Genomic DNA, 23,170 nt, shown 5'->3' on the forward strand with positions numbered 1-23,170 from the left:
GCGAGCTGGCGGGGGGCTTGTTGCGAGCCTGGGGGGGCTTGTTGCGAGCCGGGGGGGGCTTGTTCTGAGCTGGGGGGGCTTGTTCTGAGCTGGGGGGGCTTGTTGCGAGCGAGGCGGGGCTTGTTCTGAGCTCGGGGGGGCTTGTTGCGAGCTGGGGGGTCTTGTTCTGAGCTCGGGGGGGCTTGTTGCGAGCTGGGGGGGCTTGTTCTGAGCTCGGGGGGGCTTGTTGCGAGCCCGTGGGGGCTTGTTGCGAGCCGGGGGGGGCTTGTTCTGAGCGGGGGGGGCTTGGGTTGCTTCGCCTTAAAGTGTTATTTCCCCCTCCGGGGGGGTCTGGGTTTGGGGTTGCTGCAGCACCGGGCTGTGAAGGGGGAAGGGGGGTGTTTTTTGGGGTGCTCGATGCCCTGTTTGTAATAAAAAAGGGTTTTTGGGGGGGGTTATTGCCTTGATCTTATTGCTAAGGAGGGTTTGGGGCGGGGGGGCTTCACCCTGGTGCTGCCTGAAGTGGTTGGAGACCCTGGTGTTGGCTCTGGCTGCTGCAGAGCGAATGTAGGTTAGAGATAAAGGAGGTTAAGGAAAACTCAGCAGCAGCTGCCTGGAAAAAAAAAAAAAAAGAGGTAGGAATTGGGTCGGGTTTTTTTTTTTTTTGCCGGAGCTGGAAAATCACAGGGCTGTCAGGCAAATACCTGCATCAGGCGGGATGCTGCGGTGAGGGGCTGCGCCCCAAAATGCGGCTGGAGCGTGATGCTGCCCGGGGCTTTGCGTGACAGCGATGCCTCTGGGGTCATTTGACTTTAATATGGGATTTTTTTGCGACGCTTCGGTTGTTCCCACAGCTCAGGGGGGATGTGATAACGCTGAGTTTTGCTCCGTCTGCCGGACAATCCCCTCCTTGTCCCAAGCCGCCTCCAAGAGCCGTTCCCCAAAGTATTTCCAAACAGTTGCTCCTTTTTTTCCCCCTGTTTATCTGCAGGAGCCATCGGCTGAAACCCTGTTCCCCCATCGGGAGGGGAAACCCTCGCTGGAATCCCAGTGGGCAGCTTTGGGTTACAGGGGGTGGGAATAAAGGGGTTGCGTGATCCGATGGGATTTAGGGGGCTCCCGAAACCAAGTCGCCTTCCCCGGTGTGATTGCATCGAGTGGGGTGCGGGGCTGGTGGAGGTTGGGGTGTCCTCAAAAAGCAGCCGGCTCTGGCACTGGTGGGGTTATTTTTTGGTTGCCTCTCATTCTTGGGTGAGGAGGATGATGTGTTTGGTTTTGCTCAGGAGCTTTAGGGTTTCTCTCCACCAGGAATCCCACTGTCACCGGCTGAGGTGCCTGCGTCTCCCATCCCCACCTGGGAGGTCCCTGAGCTGCCCCCCAAAAATGGGTGCTGAGTCCTGGTGTAGCCATGACTAGGCAAAGCTCCGGTGACAACCAGGATGTGGCACCCTCTGCTCCTCGTACCTCCGACGTCCCCAGGGCAGGGTCTTGGGTGTCTGAGGGATGTCCTTAATCCTTGGATTAAGCTTGGTTTAGATCTGCCTTATCTGGGTCCAGCCCTGTTCCTGGTGGGGTTTAAATCCATTCGTCTTGAGCCAGGATGCTCCAGCAACACGGAGCTCGTGGTCCACTGGCCATGGTGTGACCTGCCCATCCCCTTCCAAGGCCATCACAGCTCCTTCCCCAGCACAGCAGCACCCCAAACATCTCAGGGAGTCCCAAAGCTCCTGCTGTTACAGGCTTAAATGCCACCAGCCTGAAGGATTAAAATGCTTCACGTTAGGCTTAAACTCGAGCTTTATTAGCGCTGGCTTACAGGGCAGAGGGCTTCCATTGGTTTCACCCTCCCTCTGCGATCGAGGGGCACATCCCAAGTCCTGGAGGTGTCCCCATGGGATGCCATCGCCCTGGGACGATGCTTAGCGGGGAGGTGGCACGTGGTGGGGCTCAGGCTGGCCGGGGCGATGGTGGCAGCTGGCTCAGCCCCCCCCAAAAAATCACGGGGTCCCAGCTTGGCACAGGCAGATCTTGGTGGCTCTTGTTTTGGGGAGAGGGGAGGGGAGAAGGGCTGGTTGGCTTCACGCTGGCACTCTGATGGGGTGCTGCCTTACTGGGAGCTACTGGGAGGGACTGGAGCACGGAGGATGCTCATTTTGGGCCGTGCCATCACGTCCCAATCCATGTCCTATAATGACCCGGCTTTGCCCCGCTCGCCCCCCAGCATCTCCCTTCCCGACTTTAATGAGCTGCATCTCAAACCGATGATGCCGGCCACTAATTAGGAGAAACTCGTCAGGCGAAGGCTGTAACGAAGCTGCGGTGTGGCGCTTACGGGACCGTGACGACCGGGGGAATTTCCATGCAGGCGGCGGAGGCTGGATCCGGGTTTGGGTTATTATTTATTTTTTCCTCCCTTCCCCTGTGCTGTCAGCATTTATTTTAATTTTAACAATTAATTGCTGAGCTCGAAGAGGCGGGGAATGAGCCTGTGGGAAACACCCTTGTTTTGCTTGATTTTTTTATTTAAATATATATTAATTTTTTTTTTAGTGACTTCATTTCCTTGTGGCAGATGCAGAAGGATTTCCTCCGGAGCAGGAAAAAAATACTTTATTTAATGGTGTTGAGCATCATCTGCTCCTTGCACGGTTGGCCCTGACTCCGTTGCAGGGTTAGTCCCCCTCCGATTCGGGATGGAGTTGGGATCTGGAAGGGAAGGGGGTGATGCCAGGCATCCCATAAAATCATCCCATAAAATCATCCCATAAAATCATCCCATAAAATCATCCCATAAAATCATCCCATAAAATCATCCCATAAAATCATCCCATAAAATCATCCCATAAAATCATCCCATAAAACCTTTTGGGGGATGGTGGAGGATTGCTGCTGCAGGGCTATTTAGACAGATGCCTTGGAGCATCCCCCCCAAATTGCTTCTCTGCTGGGATTTTCCCTGGACGGTGACCCCGGTGCTCCCCCTTGGGCAGGTCTCTCCTGGTGATGAAGAGGAGTGGGATGCGCTGGTGGCTCGTCGCTGTCCTGGGGGTGAGTATGGCCTTACCCATCCCACCCCACCCCATCCCATCCCTCTGCATCTTTGCTTTCGGCTCCTCCGATGCTTGAAACCATCCCAGCGTCACCACCCCATGGCCACAATAGGGCACCCCAAAATGTTTCTCACACAGCAACTCAGTCCCGGGCAGATGCTTAATTTGGGCCAAGGGTGGGTTTTTTCCCCCAAAAATTCTTCCTCCTCCTTTTCTCTCCTTTGTCAAAGCTTCTTCCAGGGTGGTGGCTGATAAGGAATATGGCTTCTCCCTTGATGCTGCCCCTGGGGCCACCGTGTTGTCCCATGTCCAGGAGATGCTGTTGGGATGGGCCCTGTGGGTACCTCACGGGCCAGGGCTGCTCCCGTGGTGGGGCTTGGCCTGAGCGAGGGTTGCAATGGGTTTGCATTGGCCATATCGGCACCCACCACTGTGCGTGCAAAGAGTTTGTATCCATCATGGTGCTGATGATGGGTCTTCATCCATCATGGTGGACACGATGGGTTTGCATCCTTCACATCACTGATGATGGCTTTGCGTTGGCCATGGTGCATGCAATAGGGCAGCACCCATCACATCACTTGTGACACGTTGGCACACACCACTGCGTGTGCAATGAGTTTGCATCCATCATGGTGCTGGTGATGGTGTTGCACCCGTCATGGTACATACAATGAGTTGTTGGAGCGAGTGCAGAGGAGGGCGACCAAGCTGGTGAAGGGTCTGGAGGGTCTGACCTACGAGGAACGGCTGAGGGAGCTGGGGGTGTTTAGCCTGGAGAAGAGGAGGCTCAGAGGTGACCTTAGTGCAGTCTACAACTACCTGAAGGGAGGGTGTAGTGGAGTGGGAGTCGGCCTCTTCTCCCAGGCAACCAGCGATAGGACAAGAGGACACAGCCTCAAGCTTGGCCAGGGGAGGTTCAGGTTGGACATTAGGAAGAATTTCTTCTCAGCAAGGGTCATTAGCCATTGGAAGGGGCTGCCCAGGGAGGTGGTGGAGTCACCATCTCTGGAGGGGTTTAAGAAAAGACTGGACATGGCACTTAGTGCCATGGTCTAGTTGACGTGGTGGTGTCAGGGCAATGGTTGGACTCGATGATCCCAGAGGGCTCTTCCAACCTGGTTGATTCTGTGATTCTGTGAGTTTGCATCCACCATGGTGCACATGATGGGTTTGGATCCATCATGTCACTGATGATGGGGTTGCATTGGCTGTAGGGCCTGCAATAGGGCACACCCATCGCATCACTTGTGACACATTGGCATCTGCCACTGTGTGTGCAATGAGTTTGCATCCATCATGGTGCTGGTGATGCGTTTGCACCCGCTGTGGTGCACATGATGGGTTTGTGTCCATCATGTTACTTGTGATGGGTTTTCATCTGCTGTCGTGCATACAACAGGTTTGCATCCATCACGTCACCTGCGACAGGATGGCATCTGCTGCAGTGCGTGTGATGAGTTTGCATCCATCATGGTGCACATGATGGGTTTGCATCCACCACAGTGCACACGATGGGTTCGCATCCATCGTGTCACTGGTGATGGGGTTGTATCCGCCGCAGTGCACACGATGGGTTTGCAGCTCTTATGGTGCATGCAACGAGTTTGCATCCACCATGGTGCACATGATGGGTTTGCATCCATCATGTTGCTTATGATGGGTTTGCATCCACCACGGTGCATGTGATGGGTTTGCATCCTTCATGTCACTGATGATGGGTTTGCGTTGGCCATGGTGCATGCAATGGGACTGCACCCATCGCATCACTTGTCACACGTTGGCATCCACCGCTGTGTGTGCAATGAGTTTGCATCCATCATGGTGCTGATGATGGGTTTGCATCCACCATGGTGCACACAATGAGTTTGCATCCATCATGTCACTGGTGATGGGGTTGCATCCGTCATGGTACATACAATGAGTTTACATCCACCATGGTGCACGTGATGGGTTTCCATCCATCACGTCACTGATGAAGGGTTTGCGTTGGCCATGGTGCATGCAATAGGGCTGCACCCATCGCATCACTTGTGACACGTTGGCACACACCAGTGTGCGTGCAATGAGTTTGCATCCACCATGGTGCTGGTGATGGGTTTGCAGCCACCACGGTGCACGTGATGGGTTTGGATCCATCCCGTCACTGATGATGGGTTTGTGTTGGCCATGGTGCATGCAATGGGACTGCACCCATCGCATCACTTGTGACACGTTGGCACCCACCACTGTGCATGCAATGAATTTGCATCCATCATGGTTCTGGCGATGGGTTTGCAGCCACCACAGTGCATGCGATGGGTTTGCATCCATCATGTCACTGGTGATGGGGTTGCATCTGCCACGGTCCATGTGACAGTTGTGCATCCATCACATTGCCTGGGATGGGTTCACCTCTGCTGCATCGCCACCAGTGCAGCCCTCGGAGCAGCGGGTGCTGAGCGCTGCTCTTTGCTTCTCCCGCAGGTGCTGAGCGGACCCGGCGCGGGGGCCAGGAGCTGTGGTCAGCAGGAGCAGGGCACACCGCGATGCCCACCCGGAGAGGAGCCGGCCGGGGTAAGCCGTGCCCGCACCCAGCACACCCACCCCGGAGGGGAGGTGCAGGGTCCAGCCATCTCTCCCCTCCCTTTCCCTCCGTGCAGGCACCAGTGGGGTCGTGCCGACCTTGTCCCCCCGGCACCTTCTCACCGGGGGACGTATCCTGCTCCGCTCACACCCGCTGCCAGGCTGGGAACAGGATCCTGGTGGCACCGGGGACAGCGGTGACCGACAGCCGCTGCGGAGCGTGCCTGCCGGGGTGAGCCCAGCCAAACCCCAGCCCCGACACCGCTCGTGGGCCGGATCCTGACCCTCCCCTCCCACCCCGCAGGTTTTACAGCCCTGAAGGGGAGAGGGAGCCCCGGGGCCGGTGCCTGCCCTGCGCCACCGCTCCCCGCAGCACCCCGGGGTGCCCAGGTGGGTGCTCGGGCTGGAGGCGTCACCCTGGTTTCACGGGTGCTGAAAGAGCTTGTGCTGGTGCTCGCCCCAGCGACGCCGCAGGATGTGTCCCCCTAGAGACGAGGGGTGACGTCCTGCTGGGATGTGGCAGCTGAGAACGGCTCCGCTTGTGACACGAGTGGCTTCTGCTTCCCTGAGGGCCAACCCTGCCAACGGGGCTCCTGGGAAAACGGGATTTAATCCCAACAAAACCCCTCTCCGAGGCTGATCCGGTGCCTTCCCCCAGGCCGGCGGCGAGCCCGCAGCCCCGAAACACCGGGCCAGCCGATGGGGACCAACGGGACATGGGTGACCTTGATGGGTGAGGAAGAGGAGGAGGCGGCGCAGGCGGCCGTGCTCACCATCGTGCCGGTCTTCTGCACCATGGGGTTGTTGGGCATCTTGGTCTGCAACCTGCTGAAGAAGAAGGGTTACCACTGCACCGCCAGCAAGGACCTCCAGCCCCGCGGCACCGGTGAGCCCCGGTTGGGCCGCAGGCACCTTTCGGTGTTCCTACATCCATCCCACGGCCATCTCGCCACGCTCAGCCCATCCCCGTGGCTTCTGGTCCTCATTGTCCCAGGGCAATCCTGCTCATCCGTGGCAGGGGGGTTTATCCCCCATCACTGAGTCATCAATCAATCAGAATCAATCAATCAGGTTGGAAGAGCCCTCTGGGATCGTAGAGTCCAACCATTGCCCTGACACCACCATGTCAACTAGACCAGGGCACTAAGTGCCATGTCCAGTCTTTTCTTAAACCCCTCCAGAGATGGTGACTCCACCACCTCCCTGGGCAGCCCCTTCCAATGCCTAATGACCCTTGCTGAGAAGAAATGCTTCCTAATGTCCAATCTGAACCTCCCCTGGCGAAGCTTGAGGCTGCGTCCTCTTGTCCTACCACTAGTTGCCTAGTTGTCCTATCATCACCCCCCCAACTTCTGCCTCCAGGTCCCATCTCCATCTACCAGCTGGAGGACGCCAACGAGGACACCATCGGGGTGCTGGTGCGGTTGATCACCGAGAAGAAAGGTCAGGGGCGGGTCCCTGGGGGGGTGGTGACATGGGCTGCACCCCTGTGACCCCCCCACCCCTTGGTGTCCCCCCACCCATAGAAAACGCCGCAGCGCTGGAGGAGCTGCTGAAGGAGCATCACAGCCAACAGCTGATGCCACCACCAGGCTGCACCCCCTCAAATAAGTAAGACCCCCCTAATGCTGCACCGAGGACCATCCCCGTGGTGGCACCAGCCCCATGCTGATGGCATCTCCCCCCCCACTCCCTTCCCAGGCTCCACCTCCTGCCTCAGTTTCCCCCTACCTGCCACCACCAGCAGCACCTCCACACAGTGCAGGGGCCAGCCCCGTGCGCCCGCTGCAGCCAGAAGAAGTGGCCTGAGGTGCTGCCATCGCTTGGTGCCACCAAGGTCCCCAAACCCAGGGCTCACCCCGCTGAGGTGACCATCCTCTCCATTGGCAGGTAAGCAGGGACCCCCCCACATCGTGTCCCCCCCCTCCCAGGGTGGAGACAGGCTGATGTGATCCCCCCCTCCCACCAGGTTTCGGGTATCCCGGATCCCCGAGATGAGGAGCGAGGTGGGGGGAGAACCCCCCCGTGGTCCCCTCCCCACCGGTACCGGGATGTGGCCCCCATGGTTGAAAAGCACCGATGGCCCCCCCGAGGTAAGGGGGTGTGGGGGGGTCCTGGGTGGTGGGGAGCCCCTGGGGGGGTCCTTCCTGGGGAAAAACAGGGCCTCAGGAGGCTGGAGGATACAGCGTTAACTCTGAAGCCTACTGAGGGCATCTGGTGAGGCCAGAGCAGCCCATCACCCCTAAGACTTTTCCAGAAGCTGGGAGGCTTAAAAAAGACATTAAAAATTGAGTCTGAAGGGGTTTGGCGAGTTCCCCCCCCCTTTCCTCCCACCCCCCCACATTTGCATACATTTACATGTATAGGCATGCACCCATATATGCACAAAAGGGTGTGTGTGTGTGTACGTGCACTTATAGACGTGCACACACGTGTACACACCCCCCTATAGCCAGGCATAAACTGGGGGATGCGGAGGAAATGTGTGTGTGCATGTGTATAGGTGTGCACACGCGCGTGTATAGGTGTGCACACGCATGTATAGGTGTGCACACGCGTGTATAGGTGTGCACACATTGCTGTGCGTGGGCACAGATGAACATGTGCACATGCCAACCCAGCTCTGCACACTTACACACCTGTGCACATGCATGTACATGCACACACATGTATAGTTACACATGCATGCAAACACGCACCTGGAGCTCTATAAGTGTGCGTGTAGAGGACGCATGCATGGAGGAATGTGCATAAATGCATGTGGGGACACACCTCTGCACACGTACATAAACACATGCACTGATGTACACGCACACACATGTAGGCAGTCACACACACATGCAAACACACCCACACTTGCACATGGAGCTCTGTGTGTGTACATATGTGCACACATACAGAGATGTGCACTTGTGCGCCTGTTCACACACGCACACACATAGACACGAACAAACACATGCATAAATGCACATGGAGACCCACCTATGTGAACATACATGTGTGCACATGCACCTATGAACATGCACGTATGCAGTCACACACACGTGCAGACACGTGCATATGGAGCTTTATAAGCGTGCACACACATGTACACATAGAGGTGTGCACACACACACCCGTTCACACACCGCTGCACATGCACACACGTACACACATGCACACATGAACACACAAACGTGTACAAATGCACATGTAAACCCACCTCTGCACACATACATGTGTACACATATGTGCATGCACACACGTATGCAGTCTTACACACATGCAAACATGCACATGGAGCTCTAAGTGTGCATATGTGCACGTATGTCCATGCGCACACACGCATGCAAACACCCCCACCCTTGCACACGGAGCTCTCTAAGTGTGCACACACGCGCATACACACACACGTGTGCACCCCGTCCGTCCCAGGCACCCCTCCAAAGGGCCAGGATGCCAGTTGATGGTCACCTTCTGGGGCTGTTGACCTGAAACCTCTCCAGGAAGGGCAGGAGCTCTTGGGTTCCCTCCACCACCAGGTGCAAGCACTCAACATCACGGGCTACGATGGTCCCTGGGTCATGGGACAACTCCCACCTGACCAACAACTCAGCCGGGGCATGGGTTGCTCTGGCGGAGGCTGGTCTCCTGCATCCACATCTCCTCCTCTATCCAAAGTCTCAGTCAGCCCAGGAGAACATGGTGGTGATGCTCTGCTCACCATGAAGATCCCAACTCCACTTTCCATAGGAGCTGTTTCTATAGGATCACATTGGCTTGGCCATGTTGGGGTCAGTGGGACAACCCACCCAAGGTTGGGTTGGAGACCCTCAAGCTCCACCACCAACCAAGAAATGGGTTTAGAGCCAGTCCCGTTCGCTGTTTACACCCCCCATGCCCAGAGCTGGGTGCAGCACCCATGGGTGCCCACCAGGCCAGGCGCTGTGCCCTGCCAAGGCTGATTGCAGCCTGCCAGCCCGCAGGGACGCGAGGTGACCCCATGCCTGCCCTGACTTCACCTCTGCCCAGCTGAGCCCACCCACCTCGTGACAGTGATGGTCACAGTTCACTGCAGCCCCCCAGCACCCTCAGGGGCCACCCCAGACACCATGTCCCCTCCAGTTCCCATCACCCTGGGCTGTCCCCAGCCATTTGGGGACACCTTGACCCATCTCAGCCTGTGGCCAAATCCTGCAGGGCCTCAGCATCCTTAGAGGGGGCCTGGACAAGCTGCTGGGGGTGGGGACACCTGGGGGTGTGGGGACAACCTGGGTGGCTGCCCTTAGCAGGAAGAGTTGTCCCCTCCAACATGGGATGTCCCTGGATGGTGACAGCCACCGTGGACTTTGGCCCAGGGAATGACACCGAGCGGCTTCTGCCACCTTGGGTGGTGCAAAGGGCCTGATCCAGCCTCACCCAGAGATGTGGTCCATCCCTTGTCCTCCACAGCTGGCACCTGGCCTGGGGACTGCCTCTGGGGGACGGTGACACCCACAAAGGCCCCATGGGGGGATGGAGGACATTGGGGACTACGTGAAAGCTAGCCTCACTTGGTGCCATGAAGCACTGGAGGTGGCAGCTTGGCTTCTACTTCTGCCATCAAGGTGTCCACCAGCAGCACAGCAAATCCAACATCTTGCCCAGCTGGTGAGAAGGATTCCCTGTCCCCAAGGGCCAGTGGTGGCCATGGCATGGTGGCCTGATGGAGAGCATCTCCAGGAGCCGCAACACTGGTGATGGTGGCCATGGCGGGATGGCCTGATGGGGAGCATCTCCAGGAGCTGCGACGCCCGAACACAGCGCCATTGGAAGCACCGCGCAACAAAGGATGTCCCATGGCCAGGATGCCATTTGATGGTCACCTTCTGGGTCTGTTGACCTGAAGCCTCTCCAGGAAGGTCAGGAGCTCTTGAGTTCCCTCCATCACGACGTGCAAGCACTCAACATCACAGGCTACGATGGTCCCTGGATCATGGGACAGCTCCTACCTTACCAACAACCCAACCGGGGCATGGGTTGCTCTGGCGGAGGCTGGTCTCCTGCATCCACATCTCCTCCTCCTCTAGCCAAAGTCTCAGTCAGCCCAGGAGAACATGGTGGTGATGCTCTGCTCACCATAAAGATCCCACACTCCACTTTCCATAGGAGCTGGTTCTATAGGATCCCATTGGCTTGGCCATGTTGGGGTCAGTGGGACAACCCACCCAAGGTTGGGTTGGAGACCCTCAAGCTCCACCACTAACCAAGAAAGGGGGTTTATGGCCAGTCCCGTTCACTTCTCCACCACAGTGCTGCGCCGAAAAACCAACCACCAAACCCTCTCGGGCTCTTTTATTTATTTTTTTTCTTTTTTTTGGAAACATTTTAATAGTTATCGAATGTTCTACATCTTACAGTAAATATCGTACAGTTACAAACTCTTGGCTGAAATCTGTCGGGGAGATCATGACCTGATCTTCAGAACCAAAACCAGAACAGAAAACGGGGAAAAGAAAAAAAAACAACCAACAAACCCCAAATTTACACTTTGGATGGACGAACCGAGGCTGGGGGGCTTTGCAGGGCACCAGTTCAAGGCCATGTTCCCTACACACCTTTGAGACGTTGACTTGGAAGACATGGTTACTCTTGGGTTTTAATTTATTTATTTATTTTTAATTTCTTTTTCCTTAAGAGATCCAATAATAATTAAAAACAAGCTGGCCTGGCGGTCGAAATGAATTAAAAAATTAATTACACACAACGAGGGGTAGGAGCCCGGCGCGGGTTTACTCCTTGCTATGGGAATGGGAGGGTTTGGGTGCGATCCTACACCCCGCTGCCTCATTTTCCCTCCCTCCCTGTGCTCCCCCATGCCTGCCCACCCTACAAACCTCTCCCCACCCAACACCCTGATCCTCAACCCCGGGAAGAACCCACCTCCATCCCTCGTAGGAAGATGCCGCGTTGCGGCAGGATGTTTTTCCCTACAAACCATCATAATTGAGCGTTTCCAACTGGGAATTGCTGAAAAACCTGGATTTATGGGTATCTTATTGCTATTGTTGGCTAGTTGGGTTCTCCTATCAAAAATAACCCCCCAAATGTGTTTTTTTCTCCCTATAAGAAAGCAAAACCCAATTTCATGCCCTCTGGCCGTGGACCGCATCATCCCAAATCCCCTGCGGGGGATGCAGGAGTGGGAGGGGATGGTGAGAGGTGGGGGGTCTCTCCGGGAAGGAAAACCTGATACCCTGAAACATCCATCGTTAAATAAAAACACCCTTTAACTAACGCTTCACGGTAATTACATCTTGAAACTGTAAAACGCTGGCCTGGGTTATTACTATTCATAAAATCCAGGAGCAAATCCTCGCCCAGAAGGTTCGGCCGCGTGGAGGCGTGATGGGCACAGGCTCTCTCGCGTTGGGGGCCACCACCACTATTAATCCGCCTTTTTTCTTCCCCCAAACTCTTGTGGTTTAAAGCAAAGAGACCAGCAGGGGTTGGGTTAATGGTCGTAACAGCGGGTTGAGAGTTGTTTTCCTTCCTCTTTAGCTGGAATTTTAATCTCTGAGATGGTTTAACCCCTCCTGCTCTTCCCCGCTAATGCCTGGCGTGATCCTTCACCATGGGAAACCCTTTTTCTTAACCAACGTCGGCAAAGCTTTGCTGGAGTGAAGTACTTGAGAAACTGGTGGCCCCCATCAGTGTCCCCCCGCCAAGGGAGTCCCCCACCGGGCTGTGACCTCACCAGGACCTTCACTTAAGCCATGACTTGGCCAAGGAAAGTCTTTGGGATCATGGGCTCTCCACCCATCCTTCCACCTATCTGAAAAACCACATCCCTCCATGGGGAAGGGGACAGGGCTGCATGTCATTGATAGCATGAGCCGGGGGCCATCAAGCCCCATATCTCCACGCGGTGGCAGGGAGCATCTCCCCACCACCATGACCCCATGAAGCTACCTGGGAGCTACCCAAGCCTGGAGCCATGTGGTGGCCCCAGAGCCATGTGGTGGCCCTGGAGCCATGCAGTGGTCCAAGCCTAAACCCAACACCAGTTGCCAAATGTGCTCACCAAAGCCTCTCGCCCAACAGACAGCAAATATTTTACCTCTTCACACCCTGGTTGAGTTAACGAGTGTTTCTGCCTGGGCATAACGGGATGAGGAGCACCAGATCTGCTGTTGATCCAAACGAAGGAACTAAAACCAAACTGCCTCATGTCAGATCTCATTAGTGGTAACACTGGGAGATCCTCCATGCTCAGCTCCTGGAGCTTTCTACCCCACCTTTAGTGTTTGCTTTCCTTTCAGGAGAAAGCCGAGCATCTCCTTCCTAGCCGTGGGCCAAAATTTTAGCAGTTGTTCTTAAAGCAGTTAAGGGTGAAGGGTGCCTAGGCCAGTGGTAGGACGGTGTCTGGTGGGAAAGGTCCTCTGCAGAGCCCAGGCTGTGCTAACAAAGCTCGTTGGACCCAGCTTCCAACCCTAAGTACTACATGGGAGTAATGTAGTAACTACTAAGTGCAACCCTAAGTACTACATGGGAGAAATCCCCCTTCCCCACCCCACAGCGTTGGTGTTCAGTCTTCATCCACTTAGTTCCCCTTGAGGTTGGAAAGGTCAACCAGAGCTTTGCTAGATTTCTTTAAAACCAGCAGAACCAACCAAATAACCCTCCTACAGAAGCACCAGTGCCAACACCCAACCTGATGAACCACCTGGGACCAACCAGTGGTAGGAAAAGTCCTCTTGGGTCCCTAAGCTTGTTTCTCCCCATTTTGGACCATGCTTATGGGAAGGAGCTCCAGTAGCTCCTCCCAATGGCAGCAGAAGCCATGCTGGGAGACACCACCAAGAGCAAGGAGGTCTCACCCAGGTGCCAACAACTGGTCACCTTGTTCTTCTGAAGTCTGACCTCTACATCACCATGTCCTGATGAAGGTAACCCTCTAGTGTTGGTCTCCACTGCCCTCACCTCCATCTGGAGATGTGATCCAGGCATGACCAAAGCCAAGCAACCAACAGAGACATCTGGGCACTTACTCAGCACCACACATGGGTCAGAAACCCATGCCAGGCAGTGCAGGGAGGGACTCCCATCCACATCTCCTAACCTGACCTCTTCAAAGGCTCTGGATTTGGTCCGTTGTGACAACCTCGGAGCCCAAGAGATGTGAGAGTTGCAAACACGCTGCCAGGTGAATGTAACTCTTTTGGCACACTTGAGGGAAAAATCAAAACCCAACGATGTTTTTGTCTTAGGAAAAAAAAAAAAAGGAAGAAAAACCTTGTTTCTACGCTGGGTTTAGTGATGAGGACTTAAAAATAAACTGGCCACAAGCATTGCCTGCAAATGCAAACTCTCTCTCTGCTGCCCTCAAGACAACTTATTGCTCTACGTGGACACCCCAAGGTGGGATGTCACTGGCTGCAGTCGGCTTCATGTCCTCACGCCCTTGGGTAAGCCAAAACCCCCAGAAATTACCCCGATGCCCACAGCCTCTGCATGCCCGTTGTCTCCCAGCATGGTCCACGTCAACTGTGGATCACCTTCCTTGCTCCCACCTTTTCTCAGAGGCCTTCCCATGAGGAAGGTGACATGTTTATTGCTATTGCTTCCTCTTCCCCCTTCTCCCCACGCACTAAGCAGAGTAGCTGGACATCATCCCCCTCTCCAGCCTTTCTCTATGGTGGTGGGTTTTGTGCTTGAATGAACTTTACTCCTGGAAGTCTCCAAGCCCAGCTGTAACGCAAAGAATGGAGGGCGGGGGACACCTCAACTGCCACGGAGGCGTCGCAGTTTGGTCTCAGCCCTGACAACGACATGGGTGGAAGGTGAAGCCACCTGTCTTCTCCCTCGCCCTGTCTTGAAGACTATTCTTCATCAACCAGCCGCCCTCTTTCCCCACACTACCAGACTCTGGAGAAGCTCTTCAGACCAATCCCCTGGACGTTGAGAGGCTCTTCAGACCAACCCTTGGACCAGGAGAAGCTGTTCAGACCAATATCTGGACCTGGAGAAGCTCTTCAGATCAATCTCTGGACCTGGAGAAGCTCTTCAGACCAACCCCTGGACATTGAGAGGCTCTTCAGACTAACCCTTGGACCAGGAGAAGCTCTTCAGACCAACACCTGGACCTGGAGAGGCTCTTCAGACTAACCCTTGGACCAGGAGAAGCTCTTCAGACCAACACCTGGACCTGGAGAAGCTCTTCAGACTAACACCTGGACCTGGAGAAGCTCTTCAGACCAACACCTGGACATTGAGAGGCTCTTCAGACTAACCCTTGGACCAGGAGAAGCTCTTCAGACCAACACCTGGACCTGGAGAAGCTCTTCAGACTAACACCTGGACCTGGAGAAGCTCTTCAGACCAACACCTGGACCTGCAGAAGCTCTTCAGACCAACCCTTGAACATCTCCTTGCTTCCTTCACCAGCTGCTCGGCACATCTCTGCCCGCAAACAGTAGCCATGCAAGGAAGGAACTTCTCCCCCACACAGCCCCAGGATGCAGCCGATGGGGAGCATCTCATTTTCCCAAGGGGTGCAAGATGCTACCAGGGCACGCGTCTCTCCGCTGCTCTCTTCCCATCAGGCCAGATCTGTTGGCCCAGTTGGAAAAAGCAGCCCAAAGACTCGATGGTGACCAGACCTCCTACTTCCTAAGACAAGTGTGTGTTACGTCACTAATTATATTTATATTCTCTTACTCCTACAAAAGAAGGGATGAGTTCAGAATTTCACTGCAGAGAATGCATTTATCATCTATCACGACAGCTATCTGGAAGACACCAATTTTCTTGTAATATGTTATGGAAGATTAAATAATTTATATTATTCAACTAAAAATACCCAAACCAAATCGGAATAAGCCTGCCTACCAGCGCTGTGCTTTTCACGTAGTACCCTGAACATCAACCACTCTTACTAGCCAAAGAAAATCTAGGCTCTCATCAACGACGACAACAACAGAAAAATAACGAAGAGAACCCAAACAAACGAGAAGTGGGTGGGGGGGATCTTTGCACCGCTCAGCTGGGCAATGCTGGAGGAGTGAATATTCTGAGCTTTCAAACGATAGGACCGAAGAGAGAACTTTACTATTGCTCAGTGTCAGTATGTGTGTTACACGATTGATGTGGGTTGGGGAGGAGGAAGGGGGAGAGGAGGGAAAAAACCAAAAAAAAAGAGGCAGAAGATTAGAAAAAGCAGCTTTTACAAAAACCACTAAAGAATGCATAAAGTGACCCTTGCACTTTTTTTTGTTGTTGTTTTTCTTTTGTTCTCGCAAACAGACGAGGTGCTGCAGTCCAGCGGCCGCAGCACCGATGTAAGACTTGTGTAGTTGCATACAATGTTTTGACTCCGGATCTGGAAGAGAGCAAAAAATATTAAAAACAAGGAGTTAGAAGCAAGCGGTGCTGGATCACACAGGGCTGTTCTCCTCGGCACTGTGGGCAGCACGTACAGCTGATGCATGACATCCTTCTCTCTAAATTGGAGAGACACGGACTTGACGGATGGACCACTCAGTGGGTAACGAACTGGCTGGATGGTCGCACTCAAAGAGTTACGGTCAACGGCTCGATGTCCAAGTGGACACCAGTGACGAGTGGGTGGTGAGACACCGGCCCAGGTTGCCCAGAGAAGCTGTGGCTGCCCCCTCCCTGGCAGTGTTCAAGGCCAGGTTGGATGGGGATTGGGGCAACCTGGTCTAGTAGAAGGTGTCCCTGCCTGTGGCAGGGGAGTTGGAACTAGATGATCTTTAAGGTCCCTTCCAACGCAAACCCTTCTGTGATTCTATATCTTCTCAGAAAGGGTCATTAGCCATTGGAAGGGGCTGCCCAGGGAGGTGGTGGAGTCACCATCTCTGGAGGGGTTTAAGAAAAGACTGGACATGGCACTTAGTGCCATGGTCTAGTTGCCATGGTGGTGTCAGGGCAATGGTTGGACTCGATGATCCCAGAGGGCTCTTCCAACCTCAGTGATTCTGATATGGGATTTAACCATCCCTCATGCCACTCCGCGGGCAATTTCTTGGGCATGGTGCTGAGAAAGCAGCAGCTCGCCGGCGGTATCCGATGCACGGGATTAAAAATATGCAAATGGGATGCTCACTGCTAATTGCAGAGCGATTTGGCATGGGCAGGATTCACCCAGCGTAACGTACGCAGCAAGGAGAGATTTCGGCTAATCCCCTGGGCTGGATGAGATCTGCGCTGCCTCCCCGTGCAGCCTCATGTGTTCCCATCAGCTGCGTGGCCCGTTAATTGGGTATGATGGACCGAGGGCTCCAGCAACACGCAGAGGGTGTTTAAACGAGCAGCTGGGATTGCTGGGATCCTGAGCAGGACAGGAACCTGTAGGTGGTTGCAGGCAGCTGTACGCAACCCCTGTGCTAAGGACCAGGATGATCTCCAGCACTTTTTAGCAGGGAAAAAACATATTCAAGTGATGGGAGGGACTCTTTATCAGGGAGTGTAGTGACAGGACGAGGGGGAATGGTTTTAAACTGAAAGAGGGGAGATTTAGATGAGATCTTAGGAAGAAATTCTTGACTGTGAGGGTGGTGAGACACTGGCCCAGGTTGCCCAGAGAAGCTGTGGCTGCCCCCTCCCTGGCAGTGTTCAAGGCCAGGTTGGATGGGGCTTGGAGCAACCTGGTCTAGTGGAAGGTGTCCCTGCCTGTGGGAGGGGGGTTGGAGCTAGATGATCTTTAAGGTCCGTTCCAACCCAAACCATCCTGTGATTCTGTGAAAGGGCGTGATGCATCCAAAACCTTAAAGCATGAACTTTTCCACCCTCACAGCACCCGACTGCACTCAGAGCGGGATGATGCCACTGAGGTCACTGCTAAAGCCTTGCATGCACCGAGCAGCAAGATGTAAGGTCAAGGTACGCCGTGCTTTGCTAACACCCTCCGTAGCCCCGTGACAGCATGCCGTGCAGCTATCCTGGCTGGGGAGCAGGGCTTAAGGGCTCTTCTGGAGTCAAAGCATTGAATCACAGAATGGTTTTGGTTGGAAAGGACCTTTAAGATCATCAAGCCCAACCGTTAACCCAGCACTGCCAAGGCCACCACTAACCCATGTCCCTCAGCACCACATCTCCTTGTCTTTTGAATCCCTCCAGGGATGGGGACTCCACCACTGCCCTGGGCAGCCTGTTCCAATGCTTGACAACCCTTTCAGTGAAGACATTGTCCCTGATCTCCAATCTAAACCTCCCCTGGTACAACTTGAGGCAATTTCCTCTCGTCCTATCGCTTGATACCTGGGAGAAGAGACCGATCCCCACCTCACTACACCCTCCTTTCAGGCAGTTGTAGAGAGCAAGAAGGTCTCCCCTCAGCCTCCTTTTCTCCAGATTAAACACCCCCAGTTTCCTGAGCCCGGATAAAGGGATTCAGCAGCTTTGTAGGAAGGAGAGAAGCGATGGCAGTGCTCGGTGGCTAATTAATTGATAAAGGCAAAGCGAGACCTGCAGAGGCAGCACTTACATGAGTTGGCCAGTGGGTTTACCAGTGTGGAGGTACGTAGCTGTAGGTGGGGGTTCCTTGAGCCCTGTACGTTGGCACGGAAACTGGATGTGCTCCGATGGCGGTGTGTTGTGGGGTGGTCAACAAGGTTCCTGCAACGGCACGGAGAAATATTTAGCAAGGAGGGGAGCTCCATCAGGGGAGTGGTACCCGGAGGGTAGGGTGGTGCAGACCGCATCCGAGGGGCAGGCAAAGCATCAGCTGCCTTATTCTTTTCTTCTTCATTTCTCCCAAATATTACTCTGCCCGTGAGACTTGAATCGAAGGCGTTTGACTCATGTGGTTGGTATCAGCCAGCACCATGAATGGATTAAACCCACCTGCTCCAGCATATTTTTCCATGCTACTTTCAGCCCTTAACTCATCTTGTTCCAATTTTCCTTGTCCCTAAAGACCAGCAGCAGAGGTAGCCACTAACCTGCTCACATCTTCCCCCTGGCTAAACTGCACCAGCAGATCACTGTAGCGATCTGAAACATCAAAGAACCAAACTGGAAGGGATGAGGGTTGCAAGAGGAGATGAGAAAAAAACCCAGACCCTCCAGGGAAAATTCAGATGAGCTTTGCTACTCATCTCCCAAAGGCATGGGAGCTCTTTTCCTTCATTTAAACAGAGCCAAGAGCCTTGGGATGCAGCAAAAGGAGGGCTCCTCTCCCAGCCATGAAGCAGAGGGACTTGCCCGGTGCAGCCTCTTTTCTTTTAGTCTGCAGCTGATCCGCAGAGGGATTTTAGGCGAGAAATTACACGGTGCCTTCAGCGGCCACGGGGAGGGAGAATACAGCCCCAAACTACTCTGTTCTGGGAGCAACTGGGTGCTCAAAGCAACTGTACTCTCGATTTCTGGGTGTCTCAGTGCAAATGCTACTAATGGCATTTTAAGACATCCCACGTGCATTAATTACATCTATCCTCTTCTCAGTATAAGCAACAGTAAAATCTCTCAGAGTGGTTCTTGTCAGACCCAGGCTGCAATATCTCTGCTCGCACCAGGGGTTGCGTCCCGTGACAAGAGTCCTGTTTCACAGCTAATGCAGATGCAAAAGGATGAATGACGCATTTCTTGGCATAATTCAATATACGAATTGTTAATGCGAGAAATACAGGCTTTGGAAAAAATAAAACCAGCCCGTACCCTGACTTAATGTGCTGTCAATTAATTGCAGTTTGAAGCAATCCTGCACATAAAATGCAGAGGATTTGGGATATGTAAACCCAGTGTTAACGTTCATTTCGTCAAACGAAAGCAAGACCATAAGTATCCTAAAAAAGGAACTTGAGGATAGAAATACAAGGAGATGGACAAAGCTGGTTATTCCTCTACTTATGCAACAGAGAGAGGAAAGAATAATATATTTAAGGATGCACATCCTTTTGCAGTGAGCCAAGCGAAAGGTCTCCTCTGCTCTCCCAAAAACTGAGTTAGATCAGTATCAGGAGCAAATTAATTGATTTTTACCTGCAAAGGGGCAGTAACCAGCCAGCAAAACGAGCAGGCAAAGCTGCAATTAGCTGTGTGCAAGGGGCTTCTGCAGCCTCTGCCAGAGACACCCTACGAGGCTGCAGGCAGCATGTTGGGTGCACAAAGAGTTTTTCATCCAGGACATGTCTCCTGCACAGGTTGGTTGGATATGTCCCACCTGAGAGATGAAACTAGGGCTCAGAACATGGGAAGATTTCCCTTCTTACCTGCTGACATTGCCATGGTGGTCCCAGCGACCATCCCCATGGCCACACCGTTAGTCCTGGGCGCAGCGACCGGGGCCGGATAGATGGCCGATGGGATGCTGTTGGGCTGAACCACGGTGGTGTGATGGATAACGTGAGGCTGTGCCGCGTACACTGGCTGGGTATAATACGCTCCCTGTTTGAGAAGGACAAAAAAACATCATCATCTTAGTCATTCAATTGAAAGCACAAGCCAAAGCGTTGTAGAAGCGATATTAAGCCAAGCAGGCATCACGCATAGCTGCTGGTACAAAGAGCTGTCCATGGGACATCATTCAAGCGCTGCCAAAGGGCTGGTCCTTCCCCTGGGCAAGCTCCTGTGCCTGGAGACCCGGATGAGCAAGGATGAAGCTGAACTTGTGGCCATGTGGGACGGTCCCCAGGATGGATAGAATCATAGAATCATAGAAGCATAGAATCACTTTGGTTGGAAAGGACCAACAAGAAAGATGTTGAGGTGTTGGAGCGAGTCCAGAGGAGGGCGACCAAGATGGTGAAGGGTCTGGAGGGTCTGACCTACGAGGAACGGCTGAGGAAGCTGGGGTTGTTTAGCCTGGAGAAGAGGAGGCTCAGAGGTGACCTTAGTGCAGTCTACAACTACCTGAAGGGAGGTTGTAGCGGAGTGGGAGTCAGTCTCTTCTCCCAGGCAACTAGTGATAGGACAAGAGGACACAGCCTCAAGCTTCGCCAGGGGAGGTTCAGGTTGGACATTAGGAAGCATTTCTTCTCAGCAAGGGCCATTAGCCATTGGAAGGGGCTGCCCAGGGAGGTGCTGGAGTCACCATCTCTGGAGGTGTTTAAGAAAAGACTGGACATGGCATTTAGTGCCATGGTCTAGTTGACATGGTGGTGTCAGGGCAATGGTTGGACTCGATGATCCCAGAGGGCTCTTCCAACCTCATTGATTCTGTGACCTTTAAGATCATCAAGTGCAACCGTTAACCAGATGAAGGCAACGGGACTGGGAGGGAGATGAGCATCACGGGTCAGAGAGTCAGCTCGTCAGGGACAAACCATGCTGTCTCCGTTTGGTGGGATGAAACGGGGCCTGGACCCAAAAGACTTTGGCTGCTGACATAGAAAATAAACAAGAGGTGGAAGAAAAGGAGAAGTCATGGCTCGTGGCTGATCCCAAGGTGCTTGCTTGGGTCCAGGAAGTGTGTCGTCTTCTTGGGTTTCCAACGGGAGACAGAGGGGCTCTGAAATCCAGGCTGATGAAACCCGTGGGGTTTTGAAACAAGGATGGAAGGACAGGTGGGAATAAAAGGAGCCAACAGAAAAAGCTCCACATCCAAAATAATGAAGGGCCTGAAACAAGAGTGGTGCAAGGGGGACAACTGCCACCCCGGGACAGGCAGGGACATCACTGGTACCTGCAAACAAGAGATGGTTGGGAAGATTAGAGGGTTTAAAACAGCAAAAGGGAGATTTTATCGTGCATTAGGGAAAGCCTCTAGAGAACCTCTGAAGGTATGGATTAAGGGGAGAAGGAGATACAGATGAACTATTAAATTACTTCTTTCTTTCAGGAGCTACAAATGTTGGTAGGACAAATTGCAGGTGCTGAAAAGCGTTTCCTTGGGGAACGAGAAGGATGTGCCAAGATAAATTAGGCCCACGAAGAAAAGATGACTGAGAAATCAGCTGTGGAGAAGGAACATCCCAGGTAGTGAGTGCTGCAAGCACAATGTGCTGGAAGGATCTACCAAAGCATCTCCTTCTCGATGTCATTCCCTTCCAGGCTGTTGAAACTCTTATTTGCCAGTCCCTGGGAAGCAGAGATGAGGAAACTGCATCTGCAATCCCTGCTCCATCTCAGACTTGCTGGTGGACACTGCTAGCAGATGCCAACCTCCCACTGTGGCTGGGATTGGAGAGGAATCAGCAGGCAGGGATGGGTTTAGTCCCCCAGCAGTTTATGCAACACTCAGTTAATGGAAGGAGAGGTGACGGCGGACAAAATCAGCAAAAGGAGATGCTCTGGTCACAGCAAGGCATGGAGAAACCACTCCATGAGGTTGTAGCTGCTGGTCAAGTTGGTTATTTGCCATTAAAGAGGAGGGCAAAAGCTAGGGAAGCTGTAGGCCAGATTTCTCTGAGGAGCTCGTGATCTTCAGCGGGAAGAGACATCAAGGTGATTTTTGGAGGACATCTGCCCTAAATTTTATCCCTGTGGAGAATCTTGGCCCCAGCCCATAGCTGGAGGCGGTGCAATGCAGCAGAGGAGAAGATGGCACTGGAAACCCATCCAGGTGCTCAGGGAGGAGCTCCTTCATGAGGACATGAATCTGGGTCATGCCTGAAGTAGCTTGTGCTGGTGAAGGTGACACAGGGGCTTTTCCATGGGACGTGACAGGAGGGCAATGAAAGTCAAGTGAGATGCCAACAGCCACCAGCAAGTGGACCTTGTGGTGACCGAGACTCATCTGTGGCCCTGAAGAAGAGTGGTGTTGAGAGCTGGGGAGGGTGGGGAGAGGTAGGTGCAGGGACCATCCTGGAGCCAGCAAGCCCTGGCAGTCAGGCATGTGATTTTAGGGGAAGTGACCTGATTCCCAACCTGGCCGAGCCACAGGGAGGCCACTGTGTTGACTCCGCTGCACATCTACAATCACACAAGATCATGTCTCATCCAGAGGATCCAACGGAGGGGGAAGAAGAGAGACCCCAGCGTCTCGGAGACCCACCAAGCCCCACCATGAGCACCTTCATCCCACTAGGACGTGGGTGCTCAGCCCTGACAGCCAAGGGTGAAGTCCTGGAGGAACCTTGGGCTGTATTTGCATGCCGTTGAGCGAGGCGGTGAGCTGCCGTGGTGGCCAGCGAGGTACCTACCTGGGTGTACAGATTCTGCTGTGGATAGGCACTTCTGATGGGGTACATAGCGGTTTGGTATGGATTCGGAGATGGCGAGTAGGGAGGAGGTGCGTTGTTACTCTGGGTCGGTGGGACCTTGTAGGGAGTCCCCGCAGTGTACCCTGGCAAAGACAAGAGTGGTCCAAATCAGGGTGAGGATTCACAGACACAGAGTTGGTCCACCCAGCACATGAGCAACCCAAGCTGCCGTTCGTGATGCACCAGCTGCTCGCTGGGCATCACTCAGCATGGAGGAGACATACTGAGATACACCAGCATCTACTGACATCCCATGAAACCCACCAAGCTGAGACCTCCAAGTCCAGCATTCAGCCCCTGGCTAATTGGTCACAGCAGCCGGGGCTGCATCCTCCACCCAGCCCGGCAGTGGCTCTTTCCATGCTGCCTACACCAGGCCAAAGAGCTGATGAGTATTCCCAATGGTCAAGGCATGACCTGATGGGACTCAACCAGCACATACATCAACTAAGA

At 53.9% G+C, this 23,170-nt stretch overlaps 2 protein-coding genes across 2 annotated transcripts in view; one reads left to right on the plus strand and one right to left on the minus strand.

The window, feature by feature from the left end:
• The first annotated feature begins 697 nt into the window (after positions 1 to 697).
• RELT (RELT TNF receptor) lies at positions 698 to 10,696 on the plus strand. Its single transcript, XM_068395343.1, has 11 exons — positions 698 to 705; positions 2,970 to 3,027; positions 5,496 to 5,585; positions 5,672 to 5,826; positions 5,899 to 5,984; positions 6,253 to 6,480; positions 6,957 to 7,037; positions 7,121 to 7,205; positions 7,296 to 7,484; positions 7,564 to 7,687; positions 10,643 to 10,696. Exons 1-11 carry the CDS (start codon positions 698 to 700, stop codon positions 10,694 to 10,696), a joined length of 1,158 nt encoding a protein of 385 aa, XP_068251444.1.
• Positions 10,697 to 15,643: 4,947 nt separating this feature from the next.
• FAM168A (family with sequence similarity 168 member A) overlaps positions 15,644 to 23,170 on the minus strand; it is a 264,445-nt gene continuing 256,918 nt past the window's right edge. Inside the window, exons 6-9 of the mRNA XM_068419203.1 lie at positions 22,658 to 22,800; positions 19,787 to 19,961; positions 18,061 to 18,191; positions 15,644 to 15,933 (exon numbers count right to left, since the gene is read on the minus strand). Coding sequence (XP_068275304.1) covers positions 18,079 to 18,191; positions 19,787 to 19,961; positions 22,658 to 22,800 — 431 coding nt within the window. The 3' untranslated portion in view covers positions 15,644 to 15,933; positions 18,061 to 18,078. The remainder of the gene's footprint in view (positions 15,934 to 18,060; positions 18,192 to 19,786; positions 19,962 to 22,657; positions 22,801 to 23,170) is intronic.

Source organism: Nyctibius grandis, chromosome 2 (assembly GCF_013368605.1).
Source record: "Nyctibius grandis isolate bNycGra1 chromosome 2, bNycGra1.pri, whole genome shotgun sequence".
Lineage (NCBI taxonomy): Eukaryota > Metazoa > Chordata > Aves > Nyctibiiformes > Nyctibiidae > Nyctibius > Nyctibius grandis.